The sequence below is a fragment of the Monodelphis domestica genome, chromosome 6 (assembly GCF_027887165.1).
Source record: "Monodelphis domestica isolate mMonDom1 chromosome 6, mMonDom1.pri, whole genome shotgun sequence".
Lineage (NCBI taxonomy): Eukaryota > Metazoa > Chordata > Mammalia > Didelphimorphia > Didelphidae > Monodelphis > Monodelphis domestica.
This window is the reverse complement of record NC_077232.1, coordinates 13,581,162-13,595,855: the sequence shown is the minus strand read 5'-3', so window position 1 is coordinate 13,595,855 and position 14,694 is coordinate 13,581,162. Positions and strand designations below refer to the sequence as shown.

Genomic DNA, 14,694 nt, shown 5'->3' with positions numbered 1-14,694 from the left:
AGGGAAGGAACATTAGTTTTTTAACCATGGAAAATTATTCTAAATCATATAGTGAAATAAATTTTTAAAAAGAATGTGACAAAATCCTCTATTTCAGGCTCTAAGATTTTGGCACATAAAATAATTTCTTGCTCCTCAGAAGATTAAAAACGTCTTTCTCTCTACAAAGAAGGAATCAGAAACTATATTGATCTATGTGCTAGCAACAGTGCTAGCAAGATTCTGAGCAAATTTAAGTTTACATCCCTCAAGTATGACATCTAGGTGAGAAAACAGATGTAATGCTAGACCTAGAGTCAGAAAAGGGCATCTTTCTGAGTTAAAATGTGGCCTCAGACACTTGTTAGCTGTGTTTGTCACTGTTTGCCTCACTTTCCTCAACTGAAAAATGAGTTGGAAAATTAAATTACATACCACTCTAGGATTCTTGCCTCAAAAACTCTAAATAGAGTCAGAAAGAGTGGTACACGTCTGAAAGGATTAAACAACATTAACAAAAATCCTTAGGATACAGATATTCAATATTCAGCTGAAGAGGATTCCTTGATATTAAATAAACATAAAAACTTACTCTGTGCCTCAGTGCTTTGAACAATTTTTCTTTCCAGATCTCCTACCTCTTGTAGTCACTAAGGCCATGAAAGTCCCAATTCAACTGGGAATCTATACTCGCTGATACAGCAATGTTCAATGATTTCCTTCAGTATTTGTTTGTATCGAGAAGACATTGAAGAGAAAAAACTAGATGGATATTGTGTGGCTAGAGGATAAAGTTTTGGTGTGATCCCACCTCTCTCTCTCTCTTTCCTTGAATGCAGCTGCTGAAGCTGGCTTTGAGCCAGGCAGGAGAATTTACACACATCATCTTACTTTAGTTAGGTAGTTAGGTTTTGTATTTTTTTATTTCTTCTACTTCAAGTGATTATTAATAAATATTATAAATTAATACTTGGAGTTATTGATACTAATGTTTATCTTACAAGAGATACATACAAACGTAGATGACTGTGTATATATGTATATCAGAATAATTTGTGAATGAGCAGCCCTGAAAAAGGTATGAAGTCCTCAGACCAGAGGTGCTAGTCCTCCATGAAAACCCAGTACACCAACACTCCTTTGTGGCTCCAATAAGCTATAATATGCAGTGGCCACACACCAGTAAAACCTTCTTTGTAAACAATCTAAACCAAGTTAAGGATAACTGACTGGCTTCAGATCTCATCAGTTGGGATGTCTACCTCAAGCATGTGGAGATAATATCCACCAGAATGGGCAGATGAGAATTCATTCCAAAATGGCCATGAAGCAGCTAAAGCATGTGTTATGGAGCAAAGGAAGAACAACAACAATTTGGAAACATAATTTAATTAGGGTTTCATTTGTGACTCAACAGGACAACAACAACTACATGAAGGAATAGGAAGTTTTTATATAATTAATTGAAATTTCATTCAGCATGATCCCTACATTCTAGCACAATGCATGTCACATGAAACAGGCTAATAAAAATGTTTAATATAGAATTGTACTCAATCTCATTTGGTTTACAATTCAGGGATTTCACTAATCCTGACTTGTTTCCTGAAATAAAAATTAATTTTTGCCTTTTAAAAGCTGATGATAAATCATTATGATCTTTGAAGGCTAAAAATTGTGAAAATACAAAAAGATCATTTAAGGACACAAGGACACTATAAACAAGCTATGGTATAGAACATCAGTGAATCTATTGACATCAATCATTCCTTACTTTTCTACTACGTGTGCCTATCTCCTCTGCCTATAGAGAGAGGGATGGGTTTTGGCACAGAAAAGATGATGACATCATGAATTAACACTTACTCATCTATTAATTCTGTTATGCTGCCTTGATGTCTCTCCAAACAGATTGCACAGAGGTCATAGGTGATATATCGTCATATTCTGGTACTATTCAGTTACACTTGATGAAGCCTCACGCCCCAGAAATTTGTTGAATTGAATGAATAAGCAATTTCTATTCTGAAGGGATAGATCACATCTTTAACAAATCAAACCCAAATCCTAGAAGGAAGAAAATACTTACTAGAATTGGAAGATATCTGTAACACAGAATTGGATAGAATTTATGAGTATAAATGCTGCAAGGAAGTTCTAGTATTTCATACTTGTCATGAAAAGGCACAGATCAATTTGAAAATGGAAAGGAGAGAGAAAAAGAAATCTCTTACATCTTAAATCTACAGAGTCGTATTCAAATATAAAAAGGTGAACTGAGAGGGCAGGTCTACTCATTGGGAAGGTTTTTACTTGGTTCAGAACCATCAGAGGCAAAACAAATGAATCGAGAGAGCATTGCCTCATCTAGAGGACACGGTGAATTCCATCAAGGAAGACAATTTTGCCCACTATTTGGAGCTTCTGTTTTCAAAACAGAGCCTACAACTTCTTGATCTTTGCTAATTGAATCACTAATGCTGCAGCAGGACACATTATAAAGGATTTGTCTATTTGAACCCCAAAGAGAAGATTGATTAAAAATGTGCAACAGTTCCTTACCTGTGGGACCTTATAGAGCCCTAGAATGGTGGCCATGGACATGGACAGTGCAGATGACATCCCTCCAATGACAGCAACTGACTTGTGCTGCCTGCCACAGCTATAATTAGGGATGGTCAGAGACCTCCCTGATAAATACGTCAAGGAGTTCTCCACAGCTACTTTGTTAGAGTTTAAGTTATTGAGTAACTGGTATCCCAGGGTTATGTTGGGCAGCAAATGGGGGTCCTTGTTGATCTGATCCACAGCAAATTGCAAAGTGAGAAAGTGTTGGTAATGTTTGAGCATGAACCTAAAATGACAGAAAGTGAAAAATGGGCAAAACTTGACATGCACAGAAACAAGGTTTCATAGTGGAGAGACTGTGGGTCATTAGGGGAATCCTTTCAAAGCTATGAAAAGAGGTGACCAGTGCTTAAAGGGCAGCCATTAAGTGAGTGGAAAGAGGGGACAATGTAGGAGTTTAGAGGTTGGTAGAGATTAGGAATAACCAACTGATTGGTTTCATCTTTAATCAAGCACTGGATTATACAAAGGCAAAAGGATATCTTATATGAACTCTACATTGGATAGAGGGAGACAGAAGGAGAAGATCAAAATAATGGTTTCTGTATTCTCAGTATATTGCAAGATCCTGCCATCAGCTGAGAATAAGGATACTGAGGTGTTCTATGAAGTTTGTGAATGTAAATAAACACACTGATGAGCTGTTGGGAAGTAATACCCAAGTAGCCTTGTATCAGGGAGAGCTCAACTGGGATGACATAATATAATTTTGTAGTAGATCCAGTCTTCAGCATTTTCCGACTGCTTAGTTCATTCATTTATTCATTAAGTCTGTCTGCTAACTTTCCTTTGTATGACAATCACTGTTCTAGGAGCTAGAGATCAACATAGAGGAATTAAATCATCCTCAATATTTCTTACTTATATTATACTGATAAGAAACGACTTGCATGCATACAAACATACCCAACAAAAATGGAAAATAGACACACAAAATGGATGAAAAGGAATTGGAGGCTTTTTGATAGAGTAACTTGAAGACACAGTCAATTTCTTGTAGAAAGTGGTACTCAAGATGTGCTTTAAAGGAACCAAAGGATTGGAGTGACTGAGACACATGAGAACATCTTCCAGACATGGTGAACAGCCTGTGCTAAGATGTCATGGAAAGAAATGTGACTGCATATATCAGATAGAGCAAGTAAATCAGTTTGGATTCAATGTAGATTACTTCAAGGGGAAGATTGTTCCCTTCTAAGGCAGATAAGCCTGGGTCAGAGCCTGAAAGGCTAGCAGACCTCAAAAGATGAATTCTTATTTGGTTTTACATGCAATAATTAACCAGGGATGTTCATTAGTGCCAATATGGACACTAACTCTCATGTTATCAAATACTCTTCTGGCTATTCTGGGAAGACACAAATCATTCCACTCAAAGGTTCATCTCTACAAAAAATATGATAAGGGTTCCTTTGCCATTTTATTTCAGCTCCTTCTCCATGGAAAAGGACCGCACAGTCCCCAAGAGAAGGCATGCCATATTTAAATAACCATTAGAAAGTGTTTGTTTATCATCAAATTTGAACCATCTCTCCTATTAATGATTTTTGGTATAGGGCAAAAAAAAAAAAATCCATGAGTCTTCCAAATTAAATGTCCTTCACATTATATATATATATATATATATATATACACATATGTATATATATAAATTATCATGTTCCCCCCACCCAGATTTTTAAAACCACTAGGATTCTTTAAAATTGAATACCCTATGAAATGTCTTGAAACTTCAGCATACTTCTTGCCCATTTACACAAGTTTTCTTAGCATCATCTACATCCTGGGACCAGAAAATAATGCAGCACTCCAGAAATGGCCTGATTAGAATTTTTGAATTTCTTAGTTGGATAAAATTCTACACTGATGGTAAGATTCTTAATGATTTCTCTTTTCTAGTGTCTTAGGTAAGTACTCTTAGATCCTTTGATCAGTTTCCTGTGTAAAGATAGAAAGACTCTCCCAACCCAAATCTTATCTGAGGCTGACATAAATAAATGATCCCAAGAACTTCTTCATCAATATGGCTCTGATAAAGAATACTTTCTTCCAAATATGGAAGCAATAACTTCTCAACAAAGGATATTCTTGAGGAATATCATTTTGCCACTTGAATCCCAACTTTACCCTACAAGAGTTTTTTTTCAGTCTGTAAGAATGAATTCATGATTCTTTCATTTGAGATCTCCTGTGTGTATAGATTTTCTATTTTCCTGCTTGTTAAACTGCACAATGATTTTAAAGCCTTTGATTTTATCTGTTTCCTGAGTACCAATATGATAGACATTTCCAAACCCAAGTCCTTGATTTAACCAAATCTGTGAGGCCATATAAAATATTACTCTACTGACAGAGTCAATCAGTCAAAAATATGGATTAATATATTTTACCAGGCAAGAAAAAAAAAACAGAAATAGCAACTTACTCCTTGTCTGCAACAATCCATCTAGGAGAAGATGAGAAGGTTATCTGGAAATTATTAGGCTCAGTGAATGAAAACATGGAGAAAAAGCCTGCTATGACTAGGTCTCCTTCCTTTGTATATGTAGGATTGTATGGTCTCTTTAATTGGCAAGCATGCTCCCCTATCTGGTACTCAGAAAAAGAAATCTGAAAAACCAGGAGGATCACAAATACTATAAAGAAAGGGAATCCTAGTTTGCTCAAACCCATGGCAACTATCCAAAATCAATAAAGTACCAAGGAATCAGGGAGTCTAAGATTACTGAAGTTCTTTTTTCATTCAGCTATCGGCACATTCTCTGAGACTAAAGACTTTTCTAATAGATGCTCAAGTTTTGCACGGTCCCTAATACTTGGGAAATCAGTGTCTGACATGAGACCGGCCCCTGTTTAAGACAAAGGGTTTCAGGGGATATTTATAGGACACTTTTGCCTCCTGGATATTATTCTTCTTGGTCCCTCTGGACAGATAAGGAAAGTTGCCACATCTTCAGACCTCTGGAGTACAATTCAAACAACTATGTTGACCAGTGTTTGAAAGTGAGAGCATCTGGGAACCAATCTGCCCTGCAACTCTACACCTGCAGCCTCCTTTTTGAGTTAAAAACTCAAGGGACAAAGTAGCTGCTTTTCTGCTTTCCGTCCCTGAAGTATCCGTAGCTTCCCGGAGTTTTGAGATGATCCAAAAGTCTCTCTGATCCCTCTTGAGCTGGGTTTCAGGATATTCTGAAGTAATACTTCCATTTTTACCAGGCCAAATCACTGCAATGACTCAGTATCACCAGATGTTAAATGAATCAGAGGAGAGTCTGACATGAGAAGGGCACAAAAGGAAACGTGAATGATGCTGACAAGATCTAATAAAAATAGAATCTTGATGATGTTTTAGATTAAAGTTTCCTTCATCAAAAATCTGCCCATACCTCTCTCTAGTACAGGAGTCCCCAAACTATGGCCCGCAGGCCACATGAGGCCCCCTGAGGCCATGTATCTGGCCCCCACCACACTTCCGGAAGGGGCCCTTCTTTCATTGGTGGTCAGTGAGAGGAGCACTGTGTGTGGCAGAGTCACTCACGTACAGTATTACTTCCGGTGGCATAATCTTTGCGTGGTGCCTTGTTGTGAGAGTAACTGAAGGAGAACGAGGCACCGCACAAAGGATTATGTGGCTGCACAATGGAAGACATCAGTATGGTGAGCAGCAATCTGGGGAAGAGGATTCCACACTGTGTGCACTGCTGCCTTATGGTCCTGTGCAAGGTGGGACAGACCCATCCCAGCCAGTGCTGCAGCCTCCACTATCCCAGTGTCACAGGCCCAGAACTGCCTCCAGTACTGTATACACACATTGGATAGGGGTGATCTGGCCTGTGACATCAGCGGGGGGCCTCTACTGTGAGAAGCCCACCACAGCCACTGGGTGTGTTATAAGACACCCTCTGGTTTGGGGGCATCCAATTAATATAAGACAGTGTCTTATTTGGGGGGGGAAACATGGTAGTACAATGGCCCTCACACTCCCCCAGATGCACTACATATCATAGAGGCCATTATGTTGTGCATCTGGGGGAGTATGAGGTTGCCATTTTACTATATGGGGGGACTGAGGCATTTGTTTTTCATATTTCGATCTATAATTTCAGATCCATGAATACAGACCTCAAGAGGACACACACTACTGTCATGCCGTCTTTTTTCCTGCTGTGGAATCTGATTGCATGGGACTTACCCACAGATCCCAGTGCAGTTCACACAGGGTAGCATGAACTGGAAAGTTGGTGGAGGAACTGGCTCTGTAATTGTGCTAGTGCCTGCACCGCACCAGTGTGAGCCTGAGGTAAAAGTGGAGTTCCACCAATATGGCCCCTGGTAAGGCTGAAATGATGTGGACTGGGAAGGCTGCATTGATGGACACAGATCAGACTGCATTGATGGGCAATGCAGTTGGTATGCCTCTGTGTGGACAAAATTATTGTTGGTATATTGTTTTTGTAGGGCTGAATATATATATATATATATATATATGTATATGTATTTTACTAATAGCAATTTGGAATCTCTTGGAAACAAAGTCATAAAGAAAGAGAAAAATTGACTCAGAGTGTAGGATATTCAAAGAACAGTGGACTTAACATTACTTTTTCATGCAGTACAAGGAAAGAGTTGTGTGTTTGATATGCCAGAATATAGCATCTGTCTTCAAAGAATACAATTTGTGTTGACATTATCAAGCTCACCATGAAGATGAATATGATTGTTTGGTCGGAGATGTGAGAAAAGATAAAATATTAAAACTGAAAAATACATCGACAACTCAGCAAAATACTTTAGTGAAGCAGAAGCAGCTAAATATTTCATCATTGTGAGCAAGTTTTCAAGTTGCTCAGCTAATAACATGCACTGGCAAACCATTTGTGGAGGAAGAATTTGTTAGAGTGACTTTTTTCTGTTTCCAAAGAGATGTATCCAGAAAAGGCAGACATACTTAATGCAGTTAGTCTTTCAGGATCTACAATTACATGAAGGATTGAAGAAATGGGAGACAATTTACAGAGGTCTGTTCAGCTGCCTCTCTGAGGACCCAGGGTCTCTCTGCCCAGGTGTGGCATCATGGACAGAATAAGGAGATGAGACACACCGTGCATTCAACCCACGTATGTAGGCATCACACACAGTGCTCTGCCAGAGTATCACGGTACGTTTATTATATAGATTTTTTGGTACACACAAACATAATCAATTCGCTACATATGTGACATTCTACAGTTTGATTGGATATTATCAAGTCACCTAAATAACACTCTTGTGATGTTACTACAACAAAAGAAATCTGTGATCTTTTACCAGGTTTCTATAACACTGTAATAGATATGATTAAAGTGAATAAATCCATTTGTAAGTTAGTGCCCCTTGACCTGCTGAGAGGATCTTTGTGCTTTTGGTCAGCTTTCACTATCCATCATAATTGAACTCCATAATAATTTGAACCCCAAAGAGCAGATTGGTTGAAAATATGCAACAGTTCCTTACCTGTGGGACATTATAGAACACTAGAATGATCACCATGGACATGGACAGTGTAGATGACATCCCTCCAATGACCTCCACTGACTTGTGCTGCCTGCCACAGCTATAATTAGGGATGGTCAGAGACCTCCCTGGTAAATACGTCAAGGAGTTCTCCACAGCTACTTTGTTAGAGTTTAAGTTATTGAGTAACTGGTATCCCAGGGTTATGTTGGGCAGCAAATGGGGGTCCTTGTTGATCTCATCCACAGCAAATTGCAAAGTGGGAAAGTGTTGGTAATGTTTGAGCATGAACTTAAAATGACAGAAAATGAAGAAATGGGCAAAAGTTGACATGCACAGAAACAAGGTGTCATAAGTGAGTGGAAAGAGGGGACAATTTAGGAGTTTAGAGGTTGGTAGAGATTAGGAGTGAGCAACTGATTGGTTTCATTCTTAATCAAGCACTGGATTATACAAAGGCTTATATGTACTCTACATTGGATAGAGGGAAGACAGAAAGAGAAGATCAAAATAATGGTTTCTGTTTTCTCAGTGTATTGGAAGATCCTGCAATTAGCTGAGAATAAGGATACTGAGGTGTTCTATGAAGTTTGTGAATGGAATTGAACACACTGATGAGCTGTTGGGAAGTAATACCCAAGTGGCGTTGTATAAGGGAGAGCCCAATTTGGGCTACTACAATTTTGTAGTAGATCTAGTCTGCTGCATTTTCCGACTGCTTAGTTCATTCATTTATTCATTAAGTATGTCTGCTAACTTCCCTTTGTGTGCCAATCACTGTTCTAGGAGCTAGAGATCAACATAGAGGAATTAAATCATCCTAAATATTTCTTGCTTATATTTTACTGATAAGAAACAACTTGCACGCATACAAACACACCCAACAAAAAAGGAAAATAGACGCACAAAATGGATAAAAAGAAATTGGAGGCTTTTTGATAGAGTAACGTGAAGACTCAGTCAATTTCTTGTAGAAAGTGGTACTCAAGATGTGCTTTAAAGGAACCAAAGGATTGGAGTGACTGAGACACATGAGAACATCTTCCAGACATGGTGAACAGCCTGTGCTAAAATGTCATGGAAAGAAATGTGACTGCATATATGAGATAGAGCAAGTAAATCAGTTTGGATTCAATGTAGATTACTTCAAGGGGAATATTGTTCCCTTCTAAGGCAGATAAGGCTGGGTCAGAGCCTGAAAGGCTAGCAGACCTCAAAAGATGAATTCTTATTGGGTTTTACAGGCAATAATTAACCAAGGATGTTCATTAGTGCCAATATGGACACAAACTCTCATGTTATCAAATATTCTTCTGGCCATGCTGAGAAGACACGAATCATTCCACTCAAAGATTCATCTCTACAAAAATATGATAAGGGATCCTTTGCCATTTTATTTCAGCTCCTTCTCCACCCCACATACTCCAAGAGAAGGCATGCCACATTTAAATAACATTAACTATTAGGAACTATTTGTTCATCATCAAATTTGAACCATCTCTCCTATTAATGATCTTTGGTATAAGGCAAAAAAAAATCAAGTGAGTCTTCCAAATTAAATGTCTTTTATATGTGATGTCAATTATCATACTCCTCCCCCGCCCCTCAGTGGTTTTTAAAACCTTTGGGCTTCTTTCTAATCTATTGCCCTGGGAAATTGCTTAAAGCCCTTCATCAGACTTCCTGCCCATTTGCTCCTTTTCACCAACTTTCTGTAGCATCTTCTACAATGTTGGGACCAGAAAGTAATGCGATACACCAAAAGGAGCCTGACTAGAGTTTTGTCCTGAGAGACAATCACGTTCTTTGTGCTGGAAGAGAATTCTCCTGTTTCAGTCCTTTCATAGTTCTCTAAAATTGTCCAATGTTTTTTTTTTTCCTGATTGTAAGCACACATGAGTCCTAATATTCTTATCTTGCTGCTTTTGCAGGCAGAACATAAAGGAAATTTGACTCTACTAAGTTTCTCCTTATTTGATTCATTTGCTAACATCAAACCTTCCAAGAGTGTCCCTTGTCCTCAGTTTCCCATTCATTGGTTTATGAAACCTTACTAGTCCTGGGTCATGTGGCAATAGAATACGCTGCTCTCTTGTCCTTCACCAAGTCCTAGAAAAGACTGTGATTGAGTCATTGCATTTAGAGGACACCATGATTGAAACAAATAGGTCTTTCTCACTATACAGAAAAATGAGAGTTAATAGTTTTAGTAATTTACATTAATAGTTAATAATTTATAGAGCCTACTGTGATAGCAAAGTTTCCTTCTTTATTCCCAGAGTACTCATATGATCAGAATAAAGGTGAGATGAAGAAATTCTAGCAGAGAAAAGCATAATCAAGGATCATTAACTATGAGAAGGATTGAAAAGGAACAGAAGGGGCAGCTGGGTCGCTCAGTGGATGGAGAGCCAGGCCTAGAGATGGGAGGTCCTGGGTTCAAAGCTGGCCTCAGACACTTTCCAGCTGTGTGACCCTGGGCAAGTCACTTAAACCCCTTTGCCTAGCTCTTACCACTCTTCTGCCTTAGAGCCAATACCCAGTATTGACTCCAAGACAGAAGGAAAGGGTTTAAAAAAAAAGAAAAGGAACAGAAACTTGAAGGAAGAACATGAGGAGCCATAATATCCTACCATGTAAAATGAAGGAGAATTAAATATGAGTGAGAAAAATAGTTGTCAGAGACTTCCCAGGTTAAGGTTCACACTTTAGCAAAACTTCTCCAGCAGGTTAGATAAGACTCACCAGAGGAATAAGAGATGCTGTGCATTCACCCATCTCTACCTGGAGCACAATGCCATGATCTCTGAAGACACTGTGATAACCTCCTGGAGGCAATTCCAATATCCCAGCCCAGCCCTATGTCCCCTCTTAACATTTCAAAATCATCAGAAAGTGAAGAAACAGCAGGAAAAGGGAAGAAGGAAAATCAGAGTTAAAAGTTTTGTTAATCAAAGAAATGAGATTTTATTCTCTAAACGTTCAAAAAGAGCATCTCATTAGACAGAAGAGGAATTCTTTGGACAAATGATCATCTCCCATACAGGAAGCTTTGCTGTGATAGGAAATGACACTATTTTGAGGACAGAATCTTTTTTTCTTCAATTTTTTTAACCCCTACTTCATGACATCCCATGGGGGACAAATAAGGAGAAGAAGCCCCCATGTCTAAGTCCCCTTCCTTTCTAAATGTGGGACTGTAATCTCTTTTTAAGTGACAAAGATGCTTCCCCATCTGGTAGTCAGAAAAAGAAACCTGTAAAAGTGGGAGGCTCACAAATAGTCTAAAGAAAGAGAGCCCCACTTTAGCCAAGCCCATGGCCAAAGTCCAAACTTGAGATAGAGTCAAGGAGTAGGGGAGTCAGAGAGGACTGGGGGGGGGTGGCTTGCTTCATTCAGCTATAGGCACATTCTCTGTTTGTAATATTTTTCTTTTCTAATCAATCCTCAAGTTTTGCTGTCCCACATATTTGAGAAATTCTAGTGGGAGTCATGAGACAGGCCCCCTTTTAGGATAAATGGAGAAGTTAGCCAGAACAGGGCATATTCATGGGACATTTTTGTCTCCTGAATATTATTCTCTTTGGTCCCCCTGGATAGATAAGGAAAGCTGCCCATCTTCATGCCTCTAGAGTGCAAGTTAAACAAGAATGTTGACCATGTCTGAGATCGAGGGCATCTGGGGATCAATCTGCCTTGCAACTCTCCACCTGCGCCTCCTTCTTGAGTTAAACTCGAGGGACAAAATAAGTTTAGAATCTGCTTTTCTTCTTTCAGTTCCTAAAATATTAGCAGCTTCCCTGGGGTTTGGGATTGTCCAAAAGGCTCTCTAAGCTCTCTCAAGTTAGGCTTCAGGGCCTTCTGGAGTAATACTTCCATTTTCATCTAGCCAAATGTCTTTGATGACTCAATATTACCAGATTATGAAGCAGGCAGAGGCCAGTTGGACATGAGAAGGGTGGAAAGGGTGAATGAAAGAATGGAGGTCCACAAGATCCCAGACTGAGATGAATTTGACATTTTTCTAGCCTTGATAACATTAATTACAGTGCTTTGGGCAGTGGAAGTACACACTAAGCCATTGCTTAATGAATAAATCATACTGATAAAAATGGAGCTTTACCAATGCTTTTAGGTTGATAAATGTCATTCTCCACAAGTCTGTCTATTACCTCACTAGTGGATCTCATGGGTTCAGAAGGGTAATCGTGCCCCATGCAACTGAGAAGGAATGTCAAGGAGGACACACAATTGAGCTCAGTTGGGTTATCCTCCATAACTAATTGGGAAACAATCTAGGAGAGAAATAAGAGTGAAGGGCCCAAGTGGACCACAATTAGAGTATGGTAGATGTGCAGGGACCCAAGTTTCTCTCCTAGATTCTGAATGACAAGATTTAATCATTTATCTGAAATAAACACATCAGGTGCTCATACTGTGCCACGTACCTGGTCAACCCTAAAGACAAGATTCATGACACTCCAAGAAATCGATGGTGTCCTCGCTGTTTGTTTCTCCTCCTTATATTTTGGTAACAGCCTAGTGAAATCTGCCCATTCTGGGAAACCCTCATTGAAACGAAGGGGGGTTGCACTATGTCCAAAAGAACAAGGTCCAAGAAACTGCAAGGCCATAGTGGATAGACATCCTGGAAGAACTGCAAGGCCACAGTCGAGACAGATTTCCTAGGAAAACTGTAAGACTCTCTACCCAAGACCAACGCTGTTGAATCCTCCCTTTAAGCTACTCTCTATAAATATGCACTCTTGGGTTTGCCCTAGGACGGTTCTTTTGGGGAACTGTCCTAGCGCTAGTAAATAAACCTCTCCCTGCTGCCTGTTGCATTGTCTCTGGGTGTTCCTTTGTGGGGTACTTCCACTCAGACCCTAACATATGGGGGCTTGCCAGGATGGTAGTAGGGCCCTGATAGGAAACACCAGGACAAAGGGAAGGCTCTCCCAGCCCTTGGGCTGAAACCCTGAAGGTGAGTTGATTGATTGATGAGTGACTGTGAGAGTGAATATGAGAGTGATTGTGTAAGGGGGGACGTGGGCAAGGGATTGGCATGTGACTTAGTGTACGAATATTTACCGTGTCCCCTGGCTTGTAGGGGGCCGTCCTATGTTAAGCCACTGGGTCACTCTGCCTGACCAGGTAGAGGTGACAGCCCACCTCCTCACCCGTTTCTGAGGGAGGGCAGGTCGGTATAGCATTTTTGCCTCCCGAGAGGTTGCAGGTCAGCGACTCAGCTAGAGGGAGGGAAAGGGTTTCACAAAGAACTGAGAAGCCAAGAGGTGGAACTTGGGGAGGTTGGAACCCTCCCTGCCTCCAGAGAGGCCAGGGTTCAAGTACCTGGTGGGGTAGTCTAGTCCCCAGGTAGCGGTCTCAGCGGAGCCTCAGCACCCGAGGCTCCGCAAGCAGGAGGACACTGGGCCTTTTTGGTAAGGCATCAGGACAGGCGGGGAGGAGCCTTGAGCAAGCTCCCTCCCCGCTCCAAACATTGATCAGATTAACTAAAAGGATTTTTTGTCTGTCTTTTTGTCTGTCTGTTATCGTGTGATTGTCTTTGGGTTATGCGCCATTCTCACCAGCAAGGGTATGAAGATGGGTCAGAATCAAACTACCCCCCTAGACCTTGTCCTGAGCCACTACCCCGACTTTAAAACTTGGGCACAGAATCTGGGAGTCTCAGTTAAAAAAGGAAAGTACAAACCTTTGCAATTCAGAATGGCCAACCTTCCTGAGTGGGTGGCCCCAGGGAGGGACATGGGAGAAGGACCCCAATCCAATGCTTATTGAGCACAAAAACTCATGGTTAGAGGTTTCTTTTGTTAAACCTTGCAATGCATGATGGTTTCAGTGAATTTGAGAATTGTCTAAACGTGATTGATTGCCAGTCTGACATGGAGAGGAATGTTTATATGGACAGAAATTGTAGTGGCTACTTTATAGATGCAAAAGTCATTCAGGAAAAGTTATGTTGTTGTTAAGAAGAACTTATTCTAGAATTTGAAATTGGGAAGCCTTCAAATCAGATTGTTTAATGTATATGCTGTCAGAATTAGCAGCAAGAACTCATATGACATGAGAAGTTTTTTTTTTTTGGCATTGGTTAATCTGTGCAGCAGGATTAATAATGTAAGTGTTAAGAATTTTGGTATTTTTCAAAAGAGAATTTCTAAAACGGTGTTGGCTTTGACTAAGGTTATGTGTATTGTTTTGGGGGGAAAAAAGAAGGAAATTTGCACAATGTATAGAAAGGAATTTGTGATCCAGAGGTGGACATGTATTCAGATACAAATTCCTGGAAAGTAATGAAGTAAATACAAATAATGTGTGCATACATACTATAGAGAATTCAGTTTTACACCTAAATAGGTTAGGGGTATATGATATGCAAACTGTATGTCCTTAACGAGACTACCGTGACAAGCCCTTCTTGATATTAGGGCTTGTCGTGGGGATTACGTACACTTCAGTATAGTACTTTTCCTCTACTTACAGTAAAGGCAAAGAGGAGGAGCCAGAAGTAATAAGAACACTGAATAGAGTTACTAGTTGATACTATGAATTCTAGTGTGGAAGAGATGCAAC

General features: G+C 39.9%; 1 protein-coding gene across 2 annotated transcripts in view; it reads right to left on the bottom strand.

The window, feature by feature from the left end:
• The window catches only part of VN2R650 (vomeronasal 2 receptor 650), a 103,962-nt gene that overhangs the window by 55,261 nt on the left and 34,007 nt on the right, over positions 1–14,694 (bottom strand). The window contains 2 exon segments of one of the 2 annotated variants that reach the window (NM_001102434.1): positions 2,542–2,853; positions 2,856–2,865. In NM_001102434.1, coding sequence (NP_001095904.1) covers positions 2,542–2,853; positions 2,856–2,865 — 322 coding nt within the window. 2 annotated transcript variants of the gene reach the window in all.